This window comes from Gallinula chloropus (assembly GCF_964237585.1).
Source record: "Gallinula chloropus genome assembly, chromosome: 5".
Classification (NCBI taxonomy): Eukaryota; Metazoa; Chordata; class Aves; order Gruiformes; family Rallidae; genus Gallinula; species Gallinula chloropus.
In genome coordinates this window covers 68998152-69017930 of record NC_140090.1, presented here as the reverse complement: position 1 = coordinate 69017930, position 19779 = coordinate 68998152, and the positions used below count along the sequence as shown (strand labels likewise).

General features: G+C 48.7%; 2 protein-coding genes across 2 annotated transcripts in view; one reads left to right on the top strand and one right to left on the bottom strand.

Annotated features, from left to right (window-relative positions):
* COL17A1 (collagen type XVII alpha 1 chain) overlaps positions 1–11960 on the top strand; it is a gene marked incomplete at both ends in the record, with an annotated part of 34867 nt that extends 22907 nt beyond the window's left edge. Inside the window, 21 exon segments of the mRNA XM_084265081.1 lie at positions 784–864; positions 2054–2107; positions 2227–2268; positions 3073–3129; positions 3254–3313; positions 3795–3821; positions 3910–3951; positions 4113–4169; positions 4549–4596; positions 5014–5127; positions 5408–5545; positions 6196–6279; positions 7279–7401; positions 8465–8554; positions 9075–9188; positions 9370–9522; positions 10043–10462; positions 10652–10792; positions 11365–11427; positions 11668–11739; positions 11911–11960. Of these exon segments, the coding sequence (XP_084121207.1) occupies positions 784–864; positions 2054–2107; positions 2227–2268; positions 3073–3129; positions 3254–3313; positions 3795–3821; positions 3910–3951; positions 4113–4169; positions 4549–4596; positions 5014–5127; positions 5408–5545; positions 6196–6279; positions 7279–7401; positions 8465–8554; positions 9075–9188; positions 9370–9522; positions 10043–10462; positions 10652–10792; positions 11365–11427; positions 11668–11739; positions 11911–11960 (2030 nt within the window).
* Positions 11961–18395: 6435 nt separating this feature from the next.
* SLK (STE20 like kinase) overlaps positions 18396–19779 on the bottom strand; it is a gene marked incomplete at both ends in the record, with an annotated part of 44789 nt that continues 43405 nt past the window's right edge. The window contains 2 exons of the mRNA XM_084265241.1: positions 18396–18542; positions 19146–19259. Of these exons, the coding sequence (XP_084121367.1) occupies positions 18396–18542; positions 19146–19259 (261 nt within the window). The remainder of the gene's footprint in view (positions 18543–19145; positions 19260–19779) is intronic.

The window sequence follows — 19779 nt, the reverse complement described above, 5'->3', positions numbered from 1 at the left end:
ACAGAAAAGGAAGGTGATAGTAATTATTATGATAAAAGAATACACAAAACAAGGGATGTACAGCACAGTTGCTCACCTCTCAGAGACCATTGATGCCCAACTGGTTGCTGTGCTGTGGTCTCATCCCAATCCCTGGCCAGCTTTCCACAGGTTACATACTGAGCATCATATCAGGGTATGGAATGTCCCGTTGGCCAGTTGTGGTCAGCTGTCCTGGCTGTGTACCCTCCTGGCTCCTTGTGCACCCCAGCCCCTTGCTGGCAGGGAAGTATGAGAAAAGGAAAAGTTCTTGACTTAAACATGGCTCAGTAACAAACAAAATATCAGTGTGTTATCAATGCTATTCTCATCCTAAATCCAAAACCCAGCACTATTCCTACCACGAGGAAGAAAATTAACTCTGTTCCAGACCAAACCAGGAGAGGGACATAGGCCATCTGGATTCCTCCTGCCATTGTGAAAGGTGGGAGAACAAACTAGACCCAAATTAGAAACAATGTCCCTGTGAAGCAACTGCCAATTGGACAGGCATCTGTTTGGAGCTGCCTGAACAGAGCTGATTCCCAAGAAGCTCCCTTAGCTGGTTTTCTGTGATCCTCTTAGTGCAAATTGTGTGGTAATTTCCATACTTAAGTACATTGCTTCTCAGAGCCAGGGACTGAGTGCATGTTCCAAGATAACATAAGAAAAATCTGAACCTATTGTCGAGGAGGTAAGGACTGGCTGCAAAATGTCACCCTCTTTTGGTTAAATAATTCACTTTCCCTTTTTTTCCTGAAAAAGGTCCACGGGGTGAGAAGGGATCCCCAGGTGAAGCTGTGATAGAAACAATCAAGACAGAAGTCTCATCATTAGCATCTCAAAGTAAGTGGACCTGTCTTTTCATTCCTTTGCTTGGAGAGGTGCCAGAGGTCTCAAGGCCTGCTCACACTAGCAGAACATGCCTCTACCTCATTCCCCTCAACCTGAAGTAAAGCATGTGCATGTGTGTGTGTGTGTTTTGTGGTGGGACAGCAATACCAGCTACTTCTGCCCTCCTTCTCATCTGTGCATCCCAAAGTGCTTTCAGAATGAGGTAGGTGGCACCAGGCCCATGTTGTAGAGAGGAAAGCTGAAGAATGATGACTGGCAAAAAGTCCCCAACAGCAGAGATGATCACAGAGCTGTGAGATTTCAGCCTGACCTCTTAGCCACTGTGTTTGCACAAGGCAACTCTGTATGTAATATGAGCACAGAGCCATCCCTAAGAGGACAACCTCTTAGACATGTAAAAATCTCTCTGTGAATTAGAGGACAAACTCACAGGGGAGCAAACGCTATTTTAAGATGCAAATAAGTGGAGCAGAACAGAATGGTTTAGCAACATCCCAAGAAAACTGTCTGCTTGCTTAGGGCAATATTAGGTGTCTGGTGTACTTACAGGCAGTATTCCTTGGCTCTGGGACCTCTGCAAGTGTGCAGGAGAGGCAAGACAGAGGAGGGCATAAAATAGTCCTTGCCTGATCACCCTCTGAACAGGGTCATGTTGGCTCAGATGATGCCTCAGTACTGTCCCATCCCCCATCGAGGAGTCTGGGATCTCAGCATCACTGAACTTTGAGTTTGTGCCTCAGCCTAGAGGTGAGGATCCATTTCCAATCAAGATGACTCAGTGCAGCTACTTGTTAAATAATAGCTGCATAATGTTCTCCTTCCAAGACTTGCCCCTTATTGAATGACTCTTTCCACACCTTGAAAGTTCTTTCCCCCCTTCTCTAGCCTTTGAGTCCTTTGGTCTTTCCCCCAGCAACCATTACTCTCCTCCTTGTATGCACTATGTGGCCAGCCTGCTCAGCACTGTATTTTGCTTCATGTCCTAACCTGTGTGCTGGCAACCAAACACATCTCTTGTCTCCCCTCTCTGCTTGAACTTTGGCTCAGGTCACCCAGGTCCTTCCTTACTCCACCCTTGACTGTAAGAGCTTCTGACAGCAATGTAATGACAGTGTTTCCATAGGAGCAGTAGCTCCATAGCAACAATTTTACCTTTTCTCTGTGTGTTTCATTTGCACAGTGCTGACAGATTTACAAGGGCGAGCAGGACCCCCAGGCCCTCCTGGACCACCAGGTGTGTAATATCACAGAGCTCATTCCATAAGCAGTGGGATGCTGACACTTGGCATGTTCCTGGGCAGTGCAGTTTGCTGAGCAACTATTCTATAATCCCCCTGTGTCTCTTGTTATCAGGTGAATCAGTGCAGGGACCCCCTGGACCTCGTGGCCCTCCTGGTAAGATCTTGTTTCTCTGAAACAAACCTGTAAACTGGGAGGTTTTTCCTGTGCCTCCATCCTGTGCTTTGTGCTATCTCAGGTGTAATCTTGGACTTGGTGGAAGCTAATAGGGCTGACTTTACTGGAAGCAGAACTTTAGCTAGGGGGTCCTACTAATACAATTTCATTGCAATATAGTTTCACAGCAAGACGCTGCCCAGGAGAGGAGATTTGCATTGGCAGAGGTTTGGTAGTAGTAACTCAAAAAAAACATACTTTTTGGGAAGACACTCAACATCCTCAAGTCTCCAGAGGAAGTAACTGCAACCATTTCTGTCTTTACCTCTTACTTGTGCAGCTTTAACTTCCATCTGGGGACAGATGGAGTGGTTCATATCAGGAGGAATATATCCCCACTCCACATTCTGTAGCACAGATGTCCCTTTCACAGCCAAAAGAGAGGAGGTGCAGAAGGGCACGAGACTGGAGCTTAACCCCATTCCTTGCTCTCCACTCAGTAGCAAAAGGGAGCCAGTCAAGTGTGTCATTAAATGAACTTTCCCTCTCACTGCAGTGAAGGTCAGCTGGGATAGGCACTCCATACCACAAAGGAGTTTGTGCTACATCTGCTGTGATAAAAAATAATGAAAAATAACTAACAGGGATAGATATTTATGGAGAAAACAGTTATGTTAGCCTACACTTGGAAATATTTGAGCTATGGTCATGACTAGAGATGTAGCAGCTCTGTCTTTCATTTGCTTACATTGCTGTGGCTCATCTTTCCTGAAGCCTGTTTATGTCCCTTTTGCCTAGGAGAAGGATTGCCAGGACCTCCAGGCCCACCAGGGACACCAGGATCTTCCCTGTCCACTTCAGGTAGGTTCTTCCCAATCATTCCCTTGCTGTGCACATCCTTGACTAGGAGCAGGTGGAGCCAGAAGACACTTACATCATCTTCTGTTGGATGTCATGAAGAAACCTTTTCTTTTTTTAATTACAGAAATGTTCTTCACAGGCCCACCGGGTCCACCAGGCCCACCAGGCCCGAAGGGAGACCAAGGTGGGTGTATCCTGCTGCCTCACCAAGATGCTAGATGGATCTCAGCACCTCAGACTGAAAAGGAGGGAGGAAGGGCTTGGAAGAACAACATATTCTGCCTCTCTGTGACCATAAGAAAGCTAGTACAGTGGTCACTAAATAGGACTCTTGTCTGTTGCTGTAAAATAAGTCAGCCTTTTTCAGAGAAATTTATTGGCCTCCAATACTGGTCTCAAATCAATTGCTGTATTTAGGTCCCAACTTTGCAAGCCCATTAGATTCAGGAGCATCAGAGCTTCAGATTTGCCATTAAAGGGGAGCAATCTTTTTCCAAAATGCCATGTGGACCTGGCTAAGTCAATGCAAGGAGATGGCCTGCTCCCTTTACCCATTTCTGCCCTGCAAACTGAAAGGCATGTTGATGTTCTGCAGTATGGGCTGGGATGTTGCACATCAGAACAAAGCAAGTGCTAATGCTGTTCCTCTGCTCCCCTGTTCACAGGCGAACGAGGTCCACGAGGATTCACAGGTAAGGAGGCTTCCAGGAGGATAGCAGTGGGGTGCAGTGTAGCTTGCCTGTGTATATGACCACTCCCCCCTTTCTGTGTCCTGTGCAGGAGAACCAGGAGAGCCTGGCCTTTCAGCATTCTCCTCCCATGGTCAGTCTGTGACCCCTTTTCTCCTTTTAATTAATTTTCCCTGGGCTGAAACCAGGGGCAAAACCCTGCTCTACTGATCCTAGCTTAGTTTTAGTGGAGCCAGGATTTTGTCCACACATTTTTTTCCTATGAATCTCTGACTTTCCTTCTGCAATTGGCAGGTGAGAGAGTCACCCTGCAGGGACCACCAGGCCCGCCAGGCCCACCTGGACCCAAAGGTGAAGTTAAAAGTCTTCTTTCTTTCTTAGCTGGTGGCCTCACACAGCCAAGAGTGGTTGAGACTAAAGGGTGGAGCAACGTTATTGATCCATTGGGAAGTACAGCTGTGCCCACCCCTGCCTCTGCAGGCAGAGCAGGACCATGGTGATAGAGCTGCTCTGAGCAGAAAGCCCCATCCATGGCAGGTCACAGAAGGCTCAGGAAAGCTGGGGCTTCTCCCTCTGCTTTTTCCCAACAAGCTGCTAATTTGAGATAGTCATTACGAGGGCTGAGTAGCTGCTTCTCTGACAGCATGTAGCTCAACTGTTTTACATGACTAATGAAATAACACAAGTGCTAGCTATTACAATTGTCTGTCTCCCTCATTCTGCTTTCCAGGTGATGCAGGTGTCCCAGGAGCTCCTGGCATCCCAGGAGCATCTCGAGGTAGGAGCCCAGAACATCATTGCTCTGATATTATTGAGAACTGCTGACATCCCAGTGGAAACTTTGAAAAAGCTCCTCTGGGTTTTACAACCATGGATGCCAAACTAATGCTGATGGGATTTGTGTTCAAAGTTTCTTTTTTTCACAGCCTGTGTTAAACCAGACAATTTAAGAATGAAAGGTTTTCTGTTTCTAGCTTACTGGGAATCCTTTGAGCCTGAGTTTTTCCTCATGGGATGTGAAAGAAAGGCATCCAATGTTGGCTAACTGTGGTCCACAAGGCATTAGGGAAGCTGCATTGAACCTGCTGAACACTTCTGTTCAGACCCAAAGGGCTCAGTGCAAGCACACTTTAGCATTGCTTTGTCTAATGCAGCTGTGCCAAAACACTCTTTCTCCTTACAATGTTTTATGTAGGTGGATCCAGACAAATTCAGGGACCTCCAGGACCTCCTGGGCCACCTGGTCCTCCTGGCCCAGGTGGAAGTTCGTCTCAAGAGATTCAGCAGTATGTCACTGACTACCTGAAGAGTGAGTATAACAAGATTTTGCTGTGGGTCAGCAGATGCATGGCTAGCTCCCTAGCTCTCTCTTTCTCCCTGAGTCCCTTGTCACTCCTCCTTTAGAAGCAGATACCCCACTGCTCTGACCTTATTTCTGTTGAATACTGTGAAGTGCTGTTGCCCACTGTGGCTTCTGCAGAACTGTCCTCTTGGCCTGATTTTTGCCAGGGAAAGAGGGTTAGGTAATTGTGCACATGCCCATCGTCTTCTCTGTATTAATGTGGGTGTATCTTGGGCTTCCTACCTAGGTGACAATGTAAGGCAATATTTGACTGGTGCCCAAGGCCCACCAGGCCCTCCAGGCCCACCTGGAGTCATCACTACTGCGGATGGGATGAACTTGGATTATTCAGAGCTGGCTACCCGGGTTATGAGCTATATGAGAAGTAAGCACCACGTTGGTAAGCTCTGTACTAAGTCATGCTCTTGTTTGAGCTTGTGCAACACCTGGGAGGTGAGAACCAGAGGAGAAATAACAGCAGTATCCCAACCCAGTTATTCATCTTCTGCAGCCTTGGCCCAGGATTCACAGAATCATAGAATCATAACTTCCAAGATCATCTAGCCCAACCATCCCCCTACCACCTATCCCACACAACTGAGGTGGCTTCTGAGCCTTGTCCCATTTTGTTGGTTAGATTAACTAGAAGTTGACACTGTTTGAAAAGTCTCACATTAAATATTAGCTGCTAGACCCTGTAATGCCCCCAGACCCAAGCAGAGATGGCTCTATTTGGTTTGTATGATCTCAAGTCTTTTGGGTTTGTCTGTATGTTTGGGCCCTCCTAAAGTAGATGAAATTCTTGGAGCATTTGGAAGCAGCCTGGAATCTCAGTTGGAAAAGCACAAACCACACAGCTGTGGGGATGACCAGGCTGTGTGAGACGGCAGCTCATTCATGATTGGGGGCACGGGAGCTCATTCCACTGGTTAAACTGGATTAATCAGCTCTCCTTTATCCCTGACCCCTCTGTGCCTGACCCCTGTTCATCTTCTGTCTCATCCTGCCTGATGTAAAACCTTTGAACTCCCACAGGCTCTTCAGGTGGCTACGCATCATACGCCAGTTCAGCATCGACTACATCCGCTTTGTACCAAGAACTCCTGGACATGCTTCAGAGTAAGTGACCCTGGAGGGAAGCATGGAGGTTGGGGGTCAAGCATCCCAACAGCCTGGAGATTTGCCCTTCCCTTCTATTCCCATGCCTCCAATTGGAGCGACCAGCAGCTGCTTCAGAGGGCAAAGGCCTGCCATAGGTGCTGCTGAGTGACCTGGATGTCTCCCTCCAAGTCCTTTGGAGACAGATTTGTGTCTTGTACTGGAGAGTTTGCATGCTTTCCAGAAGCTATACTTCCAGACCTCTTTGCTCTTCATACTCTCTGTTCTAACTCTGAAGTTTCCTACTCTCTCTCCTCCCATTCCCTCCCTGGCATCTCTCTATGTCCCTCCTTTTCAGGAATTCCCCACAATTTCACCCAGTCTCCACTAAACTTTGGGCTTTTACTTCCCATCTCCGCCATGCTCTTAGGGTTCCCCCCATTCCTTCTTGCCCACCCCAAAGCCTTCTTATGTCTTTGTTCTTCAGCTGAGGAGGTTACCCAGCTCTGTATTCTTTTCTACACGCACTTGCACTGTGGACTGGTAGAACCAGGATGTCATTTTGCTGGGCCTGAAAGCATTGATGATGCTGGCCAACACTCTGTTCCTCCTGTGTGATCAGCAGGGGGTCAGTCACATTCCAAATTCCAAGCAGACAAATGGCTGCTGAAATGCCACCGAGCCCAGCTGGGCCGCTTTTTATTCCCTTTACCCAAGCTGGTGTCCAGGCTGTCCTGAAGAAACAGAGCACAAGGAAGTCCCTTTAACAATCCAGATTCTCATCCTCCTTGAACTCTGAGTTGTAGGAGATTCCTCACCCTGTCACAAATGTTTCTGACACCTTCCAGGGGGCAGTTCACACCTGGAAAAGGAGAGGAGAGGAGGGGAAAGGATCTTTGCATCCCTAAGTTTTGATGGTGTCTCTAGTGGTGGGAGCACAGCTCACAGGCTGGGAGCTCATTACACCTGGTGTCTTTGCAGCTGCTGGATGGTCTAAAAGATGCATTTTTTCATTCCCAGGAGAAGAAATCCGTCAGTATCTAGTTGGACCTCGGGGCCCACCAGGACCTCCTGGACCAGGAGGCAGTGGCGTGTCGCTGGATTACGATGAGCTGACCAGACGGTTTATCAGCTACTTGACAAGTAATGTCTTTATTAGTGTGCATTCCCCTCTGCTCCTCTGGGAGCTGAGCAGAAAGCTCATGCTGTCTGTGAAACCTCTTCCTGTGTGAAATGTGTCCATCCCTATGTGCAGAGACGTCCTCGCAGGGATTGTGAGACTTGGAAGAGAACAAAGCTACCCTGTAGCTAAGATGCTTCCACAGACTCTCGTAATGCAGCCTTGCTTTGCTAAAAACTGAGCCTGGGAGCATCGTTTCCTCTTAGCCATCTTAGAAGTCCCATCAACACCTTCAAATGCCTTTATAACCCTTTTCTTGTTGGCTCTGTGGCCAGGAGATAACTTTCTGTGGAAGAGTTGATCTATGCCCACTTTGAGTCCAGGCAGCCCAGGCAACAAACTCTTTAAAGTTAGTTGAAGCGAATCCCACCTCTCTGCTTCATTTTCCCATCTGTAGAAGGGTGATGTGGCATGGAAGAACTGTCAGACAGGACTCCATCCCCAGCAGCAGTGCTAAAGCACCTAATCCTGGTAGCTGCAGCCATCTGCTTAAAAGCAGAGCCTGGTCTGTGCTCACATTCTCCGAACTACCCCTGCAGACCAGATCTCACTAATGGGCTGCTCCAGAGACAGTAGGAATTTCCTCTTTGGAAGCAGGAAACTGCTGTTTTAACAGCAGCACCCCAACAGCTCAAGCAGGACAGCAGGGACATTTCATCAAAGCAAGGCACAAAGCTTTGCACTGGAGCTGCCTGTGGATAGGCAGACATGGGGAGAGCAGTGCATGCACCAGCCCATGGGACACAGCTGAGCCACGTGTCCTGGGATCCCCCCCTACTCCCTGATTCACAGTGTGCAGAGCTTTTGCCAAGAATGGAGACTTGATGCCTGCCTGTCTGCGAGTGCCCTGGTGTTGAGCAGTCCCATGTCCAGAACAAGGCTGGAGCCCTGGTTCCCAGCACAGTCTGCTGAGGGGAACTATTCTGCAGGAACGTCCCCTGCGCAGCCTGTGACCAAGCCCTGCAGCCTGTCTGCTCACTCTCATGTTTGATAAGGTGCTACTGTTGGGTCTGTTTGATTTTGCAGGTTCTGGGATGAGCATTGGGCTCCCTGGACCACCTGGGCCTCCAGGGACACCTGGTATATCTTACAGTGACCTCACAGCATACCTGCGAAGTAAGCCAACTTCTTTACTCCCCTGCCATAGGTCCCTACACACCCCAGAAGCTATTTTTACAGGATTAGTTGCAGAATTTCCCCTTTTGCCCATCACCACAAATATCCCTCTATTAAGCTCTGAAGGTCCCTCTGGCTTAGCTGCTCTGCGGGTCTCCTGGGCTCTGCACCACTGCAAGGGGCTGAGACACATCACCATGCCCTTGTGGAGAGCAGCAGCCACAATGTGCTGTCTTGGGGCTGGGGGAGCAGAGTCTTCTCCAGACCCTGCAGCTTAAAGGAATTTCTTCTGCCACTTCTTAAAAGTATATTTAAAAAAATAGGAATTTCTACCTTCTTTGGGATCTCCTGACTTCCCAATGTCACATCTGCACACAGGGAAGTGAGCTGCACCAGAAGGTGCTGGGGAGAAAAAAGCACCTTGTCCTTGGCTGGAGCTGGCACTACCTGTATTGTCAGGGGAGGGTCATCAGGGTTACAGTGGTTTGGGTGACTCCTTTTCTTCCCTTGTGTCTTACAGACTCTGAATTCAGTGGTCTTGTTGGGCCCCCTGGTCCTGCAGGGCCCCCAGGACCTCCAGGGATCCCTGGATCATCTGGCACGTCTCTGGAGGACGTCTCTGCTTACCTGCAAAGTAAAGTACTTCTTGTGTTCCCCACGGCTGGCAGGGTGATTCTGGGGGGACTGAGGCTGAGGTTTAGTTTACTGGGGACTGTGGAAGTTGGGGATGGAGTTTTTAAACTTTCAAGATCTTCAGACATGTGTGATTTCTTTGTCCTCTCACCATGAGAAAATAATTCTTCCTCTCTTTCAAGGTGTGGGATACTCCTCCCTCTCTGGAATCCAGGGTCCACCTGGCCCTCCTGGACCTCCAGGACCACCAGGCTTCTCAGGAACCGGCCTCCTGTCCTATGCTGACATCACCAACAGTGACGAGTTCAGGAGCGAGCTGATCCAGTACCTGAAGAGTAAGGGGACACGATCCACCCACCCTGCACACACCCAGAGCTGTGCTGAGGCTGTCCTGGGGGGAGCCTTCCCTGAATTGGGGCTGCAGCATTACCTCATCTCCTTGAGACAGCACTGGGCTGAGCTCACAGACCAGCAAGTCACCCAGGGCAGCCTTTGACAAACAGGGGCATCCCCTCACTTTGGGAGGATGCATCGCAGAATGGCAGCTTTGGCAGGGGTGCTGAAATTGGCCTGACAGGAGTGAACCCTTCTGCAGATTCATGGGACTTGTTTCTGAGATTGGACACCCAGTCGTGGAAGAGATAGGAGGGAGGAGGGTGGCAGCCGTGTGTGGAGGTCAAGGTTGACACATGTGCCTGCTGCCTGTGCACTAGCAGCAGATGAGGGGCACAGCTGTGGCTGGCAGGACAGGCTTTCACACTCCAGTCTTCCTTGGGTGGTAGCACATGACCTCTGCCATGTCAGGGGAGACAGGTACCCCAGGGTCCCTGAGGTTCCCACTCTTATGTCTTGCAGGTGATGAAGTTCGAAGCTACATCTCGGGGCCGCCTGGGCCCCCTGGGCCACGGGGACCACCAGGGTCCAAGGGAGACAGTGGCTTGGTGGCTGGGTCGATGTCTTCATCATACCAAGGGTTACGGGCTTCGGAGCGCTTGCATGGAGGATCTCTTGGTGCTGAGGGGTCCCACGGGGGATCAGAGGGCACAGGCAGCTCCTACAGCAGCTCTGTGAGCCGCGTGTCATCCTACAGCGCCTCAGTGGGCAGCGATGGCTTCTATGATGCCTCCATGGGCAATGATGGGTCTTTCGATGGGTTGCTGACAGGGGAGGAGTCCCACAGGAGGTCTGCAGGTTCAAGCAGATCCCACAGCAGCTCCTTCAGTGGCTCCCTGGACTACAACGAGCTGGCACTCCGTGTGTCAGAGAACCTACAGAGTGAGTGGAACCTGCTTGTCCCGACCCTTCCTGTCCCAGCCCCCAATTCCCCACCCCTGTGCCCGATGTCACGCTGTTCCCTTCCCTCACCCTTCCTGTTGCCTGCAACTCTCCCTCACACCTTCCCACCTCAGCGCCCAGCCTGGGTTTTCCCAGAGCTTCTCTCAAATGATGTTTTTGATTCCTCAGGCCGAGGTATTCTCCAGGACCTGATGTCTTACACTGCACAGGGACCTGCAGGTCCCCCAGGCCCTCCTGGTCCTCCTGGCATCAGCAGGGTCTTTGCAGCCTATGGCAATGTCACTGAGGACCTCATGGACTTCTTTAGAAGTAAGTGACATGCTGACTTGGTGTGTGTGGCTCATGCATATGAGATCTATCCAACCTCTTGTAGACCTGGAAATCTTTTCACTTTTGTGGGCTACAAAAATAGTCAAGATACAAAGCTGGGGGCAGATGGTCCTTCCATCCCACTCCTCCCTTGCTGGGGAAGTGCAGTCTCATCGTTAGGAAGGACACGAGGTTTTCTCACCAGGAAAACTCAGCCCAAACCCTGAAGGCCGCTGTACTTACAGCCCCTGTGACCCATTTTAACATGGCTGGGCTGGCACACATAGAGCAGCATGAGGCAGCTGCTCACGAATCCCCCTGAGCATAGGGCAGCTCCAGCCCTGGTGACACCCAGAGCATCCTGAGGGGGGTGGCAGAGCAGTGCTGGTGAGATGAGATCACCCTGTCCCCAGAACTTTGCTGCACCAAAACATTTTTCAAAATCCTGCTTTCAGTCAGTCCAATCCCATCTAAACCTAGAGAGGTGTCCTCTCAGTGTGACTCACCTCCAGACCGAGCCCTTTGCAGGAGGGTCGTGCCATTCATTCAGCCTCCTTCATTTCCTTTTCCAGCATATGGTGCCATCCAGGGACCACCCGGTGAAAAGGGGGAGAGGGGCTATCCTGGACCCAAAGGTAAGACCTGCCATCCTCTCTCTCTCTTTCTCTCTCTCAAGCCCTGTAATGCCCAGGAAACAGCCCTGTGTCCACATAGTTGGTGCCAGGCTGCTCAAGGTCACGGCCTCCCACAGTGGAGGTGGCTCCTTCTGGAGCTCAGCCCGAGCACTGTCCTGACTTGGTCATCCCGTGCTGGCCTGTCCCTGTTCATGGGCCAGTCATGCTCCAAGGCAAATCTGGATCTTCTCATTCTTTCAGGTGACCCTGGACCGATGGGCCCACCAGGACGTCATGGGCACAGGGGACCAAAAGGAGAGAAGGGAGAGAAAGGTATGAACATACTGCAGCCCCAGGGTGGAGGGTTTGTCTGCCAGGGAGTGGAGGGGTCCCCAAGGCTCCAGCCCATCTCTAGGAACTTGAGGAACTCTCTCTGGTTTGGTTCTTTTGGCTTCCCCCCATGACCTTTTCAAATAACCATCCTTTTGATGTTCCTGTCCCCAGGTGAACAAGTGTATGTTGGCAGAAGAAAGAGAAGAAGTGTTGGGGTTTAAGGGAAGAGCCAGCTCAGTCCTGTGCCGGGCAGCAGTCCCAGCAGCCTATAGAGAATTAGCCTGACTCTTCCCTGCCTTACAGCTAACGCCCCTCCCGACCAGCTGTCTGCCCTGGGCTGGGTGGCTCAGTGTCACTGCTGAGATCTGAATGGCTCTTCCACATGCCCAGCATGGCCCTAGCCCGGGTATTTGCTCCTGCTGCTCCCGTTTGGCTTAGCTCCCCACAGTTGCCAGGCTTGTGTGTGTTTGGGCTGACAGGAGTTCCTGCCTCCCTCAGTCCAAGCTGCTTTTGCTGCTCCCAGTGATGTAAGCGTTTCAGAGGTCACATCCAGCCCACGGGACAAACCCTGGGCCTGAGCTTGCTCACTGTGCTGGGGTTTCCTCTTGCTGTGCTGGCCCTAAGTGGGTGGACCTGTCGCAGCAGGGGCTGGTGGTACAGAGTGGGGCTGGGGCTCGGGGGGTCGCTGGGAAGGGACTCACTGCACTGAGACACCTGCAGGGGTCTGAGCCCAGCCCTGCAACCGACACAGGGCTCTGCCTTCCCTGCCCAGCTGTGGGGCGGTGTCTGCCCCTGCATCCCCAGGGAATGCTGTCAGACCTGGGCTCAGCACTCGCTTGCACCCTGGCCTGTGAGTCGCTTTGGGAAGCGGCGCCCTCACAGCACAGCAGCTTTGCGATGCGCTAACACGCTGTGGCCATTCCCCAGCCTTGGACAAGCTGTTACTGGTGGGGCACAGCACTGATGTGAGTACTTTGCAGGGTGCCTGGGTCAGCCCGTGCTTTGCCATGCCTGTTTCTAGCAGCACAGGGACCAAACTGACCCACTTTTAAACATAATTTGTTGACCTTTTAAAACTATTTTTGTATTGTTTTCTGTTTTTAAACATTGAGGGGAAAATTTTTTAATGTAAACAGCCCAATTAAAGTGTGTTTTCACCCCAGGCTGGTCTGATCAGTGTCACTGGGGGCAGTCAGGCCCAGCTTCCCTGGAACATTGTTGGGCAGACCTGGGGGGTTGGGGGGGGTCCGGGTTGTTTCTCATCACGCCACTGCCCCAAGCAGACACCAGCTGCATCTCTCTCAAGCACTGGTGGGGTCCAGACAGATCAGCAGGAGCCTCTGCACATCATCCTGGGTGCCACAGCCGTGCCCCTGCCCTTGCAGGGTCTCAGCATTTCATTGCCTGGGAGATGGCTGAGCTGTGCTGTGCTGCCTGGCAGAGGGGCAGGGGGCAGCCCCTCGCGCAGTGCTGGTCAGCACCTCTCATCAGCCACACACCCCCAGGTCCATGCACACACCCCTGAGGGGCTCCTTCAGGTCCAGGTGGCGGCCAAGGCTCACACATATCACTTTCAGTTTCACACACAGTTTCCATGAATAAAAGAGGCCATCTCAGCAAACTGATTTTATTGTATTTACAGCAGAATTATTACAATATTCTACAGAAAGCCAGGAAATCAAATTATTTTTAAAAACAAGACAAAAAAAAGAAAACAAACCCTGTTGTATGGCTGCTACTGCAAGTTCATGTCCATGAGCTGTACACAGAGCCCCTCAGCCAGTTACTCACCCATCTCCTGATTTTTGGTTGCTTTCTGTAAGGCAAAAATAACTGTTTGCAGTCAATGCAAAACATTCAACAGACTGGGATGAGGTGAGGTTGGACACCTCAGAGCTGTATGCTTTAGGACGGGCCACCCCGCTGGGCTTTCTTACAGAAAAGGGGTGTGACAGGTCACCACTGCAGGTGTCACTCAATGTCCCTGTCTCATTGTTCTTCCCACCTGTTTAGGTTTGCTAATCAGTACAAAAGAGGTTTTACTACCTAGCTAGGTCATTGGAAGAGTTTGGAAAATTAGAGCATCTCTGGGCTCAGTGACTCCCTCCTGCTCTCAGTACCATGGAAGCACACCAGCCCTCCTCATTCAAGAACTGGTTCTGAGCAAGTTGTTATTGAGGAGTTGTCTTCTTTCTCTGGCACCACTGCCTGCCCTGGTGCCAGAATCAGCTTCAGAAATGAAGTAGGAGGATGGAGACAAGAGGAAGGGAGAGAAGAACAACTAATGGCTCCAAACTATAGAGTTTCTGTTGCCTTCTCCTTCCCTTCAGCTGGGCTCATCTTCTGTGAGACTGAGAAACACAAAAAGGCATCCTGGCCTCGGCCTGCCTCTGAACAAGGGAGGTAAATTCTCCTAACCTCACTTTGTACTGCTGGGAGGCTGACAGTACAAGTCAGGGAACAGGAAATGTGCACGGACACAGCAACACAAGATCCAGAAACAGATTCTGCAGGAACATGACAGGATGGCAAATGCTAACAGCAAAAGCAGAGCGTTACCTGCACAGTGAGCGCCCTCTGCACCTCTCCCTGCCCCTTCCTTCAGTGACCTCAAAACCTTGCCCACCTACCAGAGGCAGATGAACCAAAGAGCAGTAGTTCGGTGGTAGCAACAAGCACTGAGCCCATTTGTACATTTTAGTCTGTTCCCTGTTTCCCAGCACTGGCGAGCGTTTCTGAGGTCCTCAGAGCTGCAGCTACCCTGCAGCTCCAAAAAGTGCGCTGGCTACGAGCGGGCTTAGGTCCCTGAATTTACTGAAACCTTTCCTGTACCATGTCCTGCAAGACAGATGCTGTTTCAGGTAGAGAATCAAAACTTCCTATGTGATACTGCCATCATAAGGCAGCCTGGTGTGGTGAAAGCGATTACATTGCTCCTTTGCTTGGCTCTGGCTTAGTTAAGGTGCTAGGTTTCCTATTTATTAAGGAAAAAAACAATGCAGCAACATGGAGCTACAACACAGAAAGCCCTCCAGGGCAGCAGGGCAGGTTTTTAAACCATGGAAATGGTTAGATGGTGAATATTCTTGAATGCAAGTTTAAAAGGAAATTAGCTTAAAACATTGTCTGAAGAAAAGAATGCAGCTTGGAAGGAATATCAGAGTTTAAACTGTGATATGAAAAATCAATTTGAGTGAATGCCATCAGTCTGGGCAGCACAGTGCTGCAGCATCTGTGAGTTCAGGTGTCAACTCCATTGACACCTTCTAAAAAAACCACCTTTAGCAAATCAGGATATTGCTAATCAATCCTAATGGCCTCACACCTCACCTGTGTGTGCCCACATGTGTCTCACTCAGTGAGTGAGTGGAGTCTCACTTCAGTGAAGTGCTTGGAAAAAGAAAAAAATACTTTAAATGGGAATCAGAGAGGGAAGAACCATGCTGGAATATTTCCTCTTTGACCAAGAGGAAAGTTCCCTTGGGACGTGAGGGGGCTGAGGGCCACGGTGCAGCTCATCTCCCCCACTGCAGGACACCCTTCCTCACGCAGCTCCCTTCAGCCCACACACAGGATCCATCAGAGACCAGAAGGGCAGCAAGCCCAGCAGAGGTCTGGTTGGCCAAAGAGCTACGGGCAGCGTGGTGTTAGAGCGGGACAGGAAGATCCTGCGAAGAGGCGCTGGGATGCTCGTAGAGCACAAGGCTCTGTCCCAGGAACACTGAGTGAGCAGGGGCTCAAACCTGCTTTGGAAGCTCGGGAAGAAGCAGCTGTGAGGACTGAATCTACTCGAGGCCACAGGCCTGCAGGGAGGTTTCTTTGCGAGAATCACCTGTAAGTACAGGGGGACAACCAAAACCTTGCCTGCAATTCACGGGCTTTATCCCGTGTTCCTTTCCCTGTGGAGTGTTTATGATGCAGCAAAATACAGAGTGAGCAGATACTGACTTGTGCCCATCTGCTGAAGGGCACGTGGGGAAAATGAGATCGGCAAACACTCAGTAGCAAAGTGCACTGTTTTGGCCAAGGAAAAGCCAGCTAACTGCCTCAGAGACAGAGTGTCTAACCTGTATCAAAGGGATGTGACAGGAGAGACTGGGTTTTGTATCTCAGATCTCCATCAGGCGTCTGTAAGACGAAAGTCATTTGAATTGAGTTTTCTGACATGGATATAGTACTGTACACCTCATTCATACTTCAACCCAATGTCATTGGTCTAAATGTGTAAGTACCCATGCTAGCTCCTGTTATCCCCCTGAAAAACATATGTTCACACTTGATACCAATTCTCAGCGTAGTTCACAAGGCTGCAACAGCTGAACAGCGCTCTGCAGCTGGGGACCTGACTGAACACCTGTGAAGGCTCTATCACAGAACTCAGTTACTTATCGGTACCATTTGCCATGAGATCAGATTGCAGGGGCTCGTGTGAAATGGATCTTCAAATAAAAGATTTAAAGGACACAGAGGGAGGCAAACAGTGTGCCCACGTGTGTCTGGCGAGCCGTCACTGGAACTGCCAAAAATACAGAGAGAAGGTTGACTTTTCCTGACGAGGATTTAACGTGGATGAAGGTGAAGATAATCCGAAGGGGAAATCTGCCTGCCCTGTCTACTCCCTGAGTAGAGCGCAGAGCCCACCTCACACAGAATGGCAAACAGCTGCTGCTCAGTGCAGATACCGGGGTTATTAAATGTTCTTTTAGTAACAGTCAATTGATGGGGGTGGAGCTTAAGTAGTAAAAGGCCTTCAAAGGCATTTGTTGCCCTGCCAAATAAACAATTTGAAGAACTTTGCATTTAGCAACAGATAAGAGCCTAGAGATATGGTATGTGAATTTACAACAGTACACAATACATATTTATATAATAAACCGCCAGAAACGAAGGCTTGCTATTAAAGTAATTATGCTACCAAAAAGTTACAAAACTTAAATTAAAACATGCATTTTCCAATTGTTTTTCCTGTGCTGTAAATTTTAAGTGTCTTCATTGAGAAGGTATCGGTTCAAGGTCCAAGGATTTTAGCATCCAAGATGTCAACTGCATCTGATCCAAGTCCTGTGTTAATTTGTAAGTTCATTCACATGCACCAACACTGCTCCCATGGAATGGGCGTCGTGCAACGGCCACCAGCCGCCCACTCACTGCAAGCCAGCGAAACAAAGCGCCTGCAGCTGGCACCCAGAGAGGCTACAACGCCAGGCCTCAAGCCACAGAAAGCAAATACTATTTTACAAATTGAACTCCAGCATACCAAGGTACAGCTTATAACACTGCCTTGATATGGCTCAAATCCTAACCACCAATAAGAGGCGACCTAATGCCGTGGCATTTCCCTACCAGCTATATGAGAAACATTCCAGACTTTGTCCACTGCAGATCAGTCAGGTAAATAACTTATTTTACATCTAAGAACCTGAAAAATAAAAACTGCCTATGTTAGTACGTGGTGACACAAAAGCAAAAACTCCAGGACATAGTTTGTCTATATATTTAACTTAAATCTTTCTATAAAATAAAATGACTAAAATAATAATAAAAAAAATCAAATCTAACACCTCTAATGGGATCAGACTTTAGCCATAAATATGACCATCCAGCTCAACGTTTCTGATGGAGTTTAAATGAACAGGCTTTGGTAAGAACAGAGAAATGGCTCTACCCGTCCCAGGTACAGTTAGAGAAACCACGTGCCCTTCACACACCACCTCCTAAAGAACACGTTCTACAGCTTCCCGATGTGTCAAACGAACTGCCTGCAACAGCTAAGGAAAGTCCTAAACTCTGCATTTTTAAGTTAGCATTTCTTCCACCTTTACATATTTTAGTGCAAAATATTTTAGGGTGAGGATTTACAACAAAAATGGCAGTAGCAGCAAGAAATCTTCTGGTTTGTACAGTAACAACAACGCTAAGGAGTTCTATTGTTTCAAATGACAAAACACTATCCTGTTGCCAGGATTAGCATATCTACGTGTTTCAGGCACTGTGTTAATTAAACTAGCACCCCGTTTCATTATGGAACTAATGGACAAAATATGTAATGGAGATCAGCTCAGTTTAATTCATGCCAGCGTCTTCTTTTTACAGAAGCTGCAAAGGCTTTTGCTTCCTACCAATCGTGCTTAAACATGAGGGTTTAATTTCTCTGATTATTGGTGTGTTCTGAGTTAATTAGTTTCAGTCCTGGCTATGAAGACTCTGCTCAACATTTTAACAATTTCAAGCCTCTCACGGCAGTTTCAGTTGTGGAATTCTCTCATGGAGAAATCAGATGCTTAAAAACACAGTAGCTGAACTAATATTACACTGTTTAAACGTTCACATGAGAAACCATTTTCTTGTGATTGGAAAGAGTACAATTAATAGTTTAGGCTTAAAGTCAAAACCATTGATAAAGTAGTTTTTGAGACTGAGACAAAAACCCCACTCGTTCCTGACAGGTCCGAAGAACGTAACGTTACCCTTACACACCAACACCGTTGTCCTTCTCTTCCATTCCCAGCGGTAAAGAAACTGATGGTGACACCGATTGTCTCCACTGACAATAAAATGTGCTAGGTCCTCTGATGTACACCACAGATTAAGTCAGGTGAGAGGATGAGGATGGAGAATTCCAAATATGAAAAAAAACCCTACAGCAGTTCCCAGAGTTACGACCCAGTGGAGTGAAGGCTGGGGATGGGGTAGAATTTGGAAATCCGGCTTTGCGTCGAGGGGTTAAGGCATTCAGATTCTCCAGTCATTTTAAAGAAAACTTCCTGTTCCTGCAGTTTTCTGGCAAATTCTTCTTCCAGCGTCTAAAACCCAAATCAGATTGCCACAGGATTAGAAGGCAAAGTACAACCCCCCTTTCATACTGGTGACATATTGTCTGATACAATGCCACCACGTCACACACCATCACAAAAGGAAAAAGTCTCCTAGCAATCCTGAAACTGCACAACAACCAAGGCAGGCAAGCTGAGACCATCACCTCCCTGCAGGACACTCTGGGCTGTGTGAGAATCTAGCACTTACCCTTTGAAAATGAAATACAAAATCCAACCTCCACCACACCCCACCCACTATTTAGCACTCAATTTTTGTGGTAACGTGCTGGCTTCTGAAACAGACTCCTAAAACCAGATTCACCTCCAGCTAAGAAGTTTTACTTGCAAATAGCACACAAGCCCTGCAAGAGGCAACCCCGAGAGAGGCTGACAACACTTGAGCTGGGTTTGTTGCACACGCCCTTTGCTCAGCTTTTGTGCATTTTTTAATGTCTTTTATAATTCAGTGAACTACAGGAGTTCTGTAACCTGCAGTAGCCTGATTCTTGTCCTCTGTGATACCTTTTGTACTGTCTTTATCTGCTAGATCCAGCCCTTGAGGATTTAGACTCATAAATTGCTCCGATTTACCTTTTTTCTCGGCCTCAATTTCTCTCTCCATTCCTTGAGTTCTTGGCTGTGCTCTTCATCTAGCTCCTTCAGCTTCTGAGTCTCATGCTCAACCAGTAGATGGCATTTTTCATTCTTAAAACAAGATAAAGATAATCCTTATGTAAAACTAATTCAGATTAGGCAACTCAACATTTGTACAGTGACATCTGTTGTCCTAATTCTTTTTAATTAGCTTATTCCGTGTAAATAGTGACGTGAATAATTACAAGATAAAAGTATGTTAGGAGGCTGCATTATCAAAAGCTGATCTTTCCATCAGAGCCAATTGAGATAAGAAATAGTTGTAAATCCAAATACACTGTTGAGTATCATTAAGGCAGCACCTGAGAGTGTTAAGAGTCAAAACTGGGTTTCGCTGCCTAATAATGCTGCTCCAGGTCAGGCAGCATTTCTGCTTTGCTTTCCAAAGACAGTTTGGATAATTTATTCAAATCAATTGCATTAAAAAGGAGGTTGTTTTTTGGAAATATTTCAACTCTCAGTGCCAGGGAGCTGAGACTAACAAACGGGGCTTAGAGAGGAGAGACATGCTCTTGCAGGGCAGAACTGTCCTGTAAAAAGGAAAAGGATAATCAAACCACTCATCAGCTTC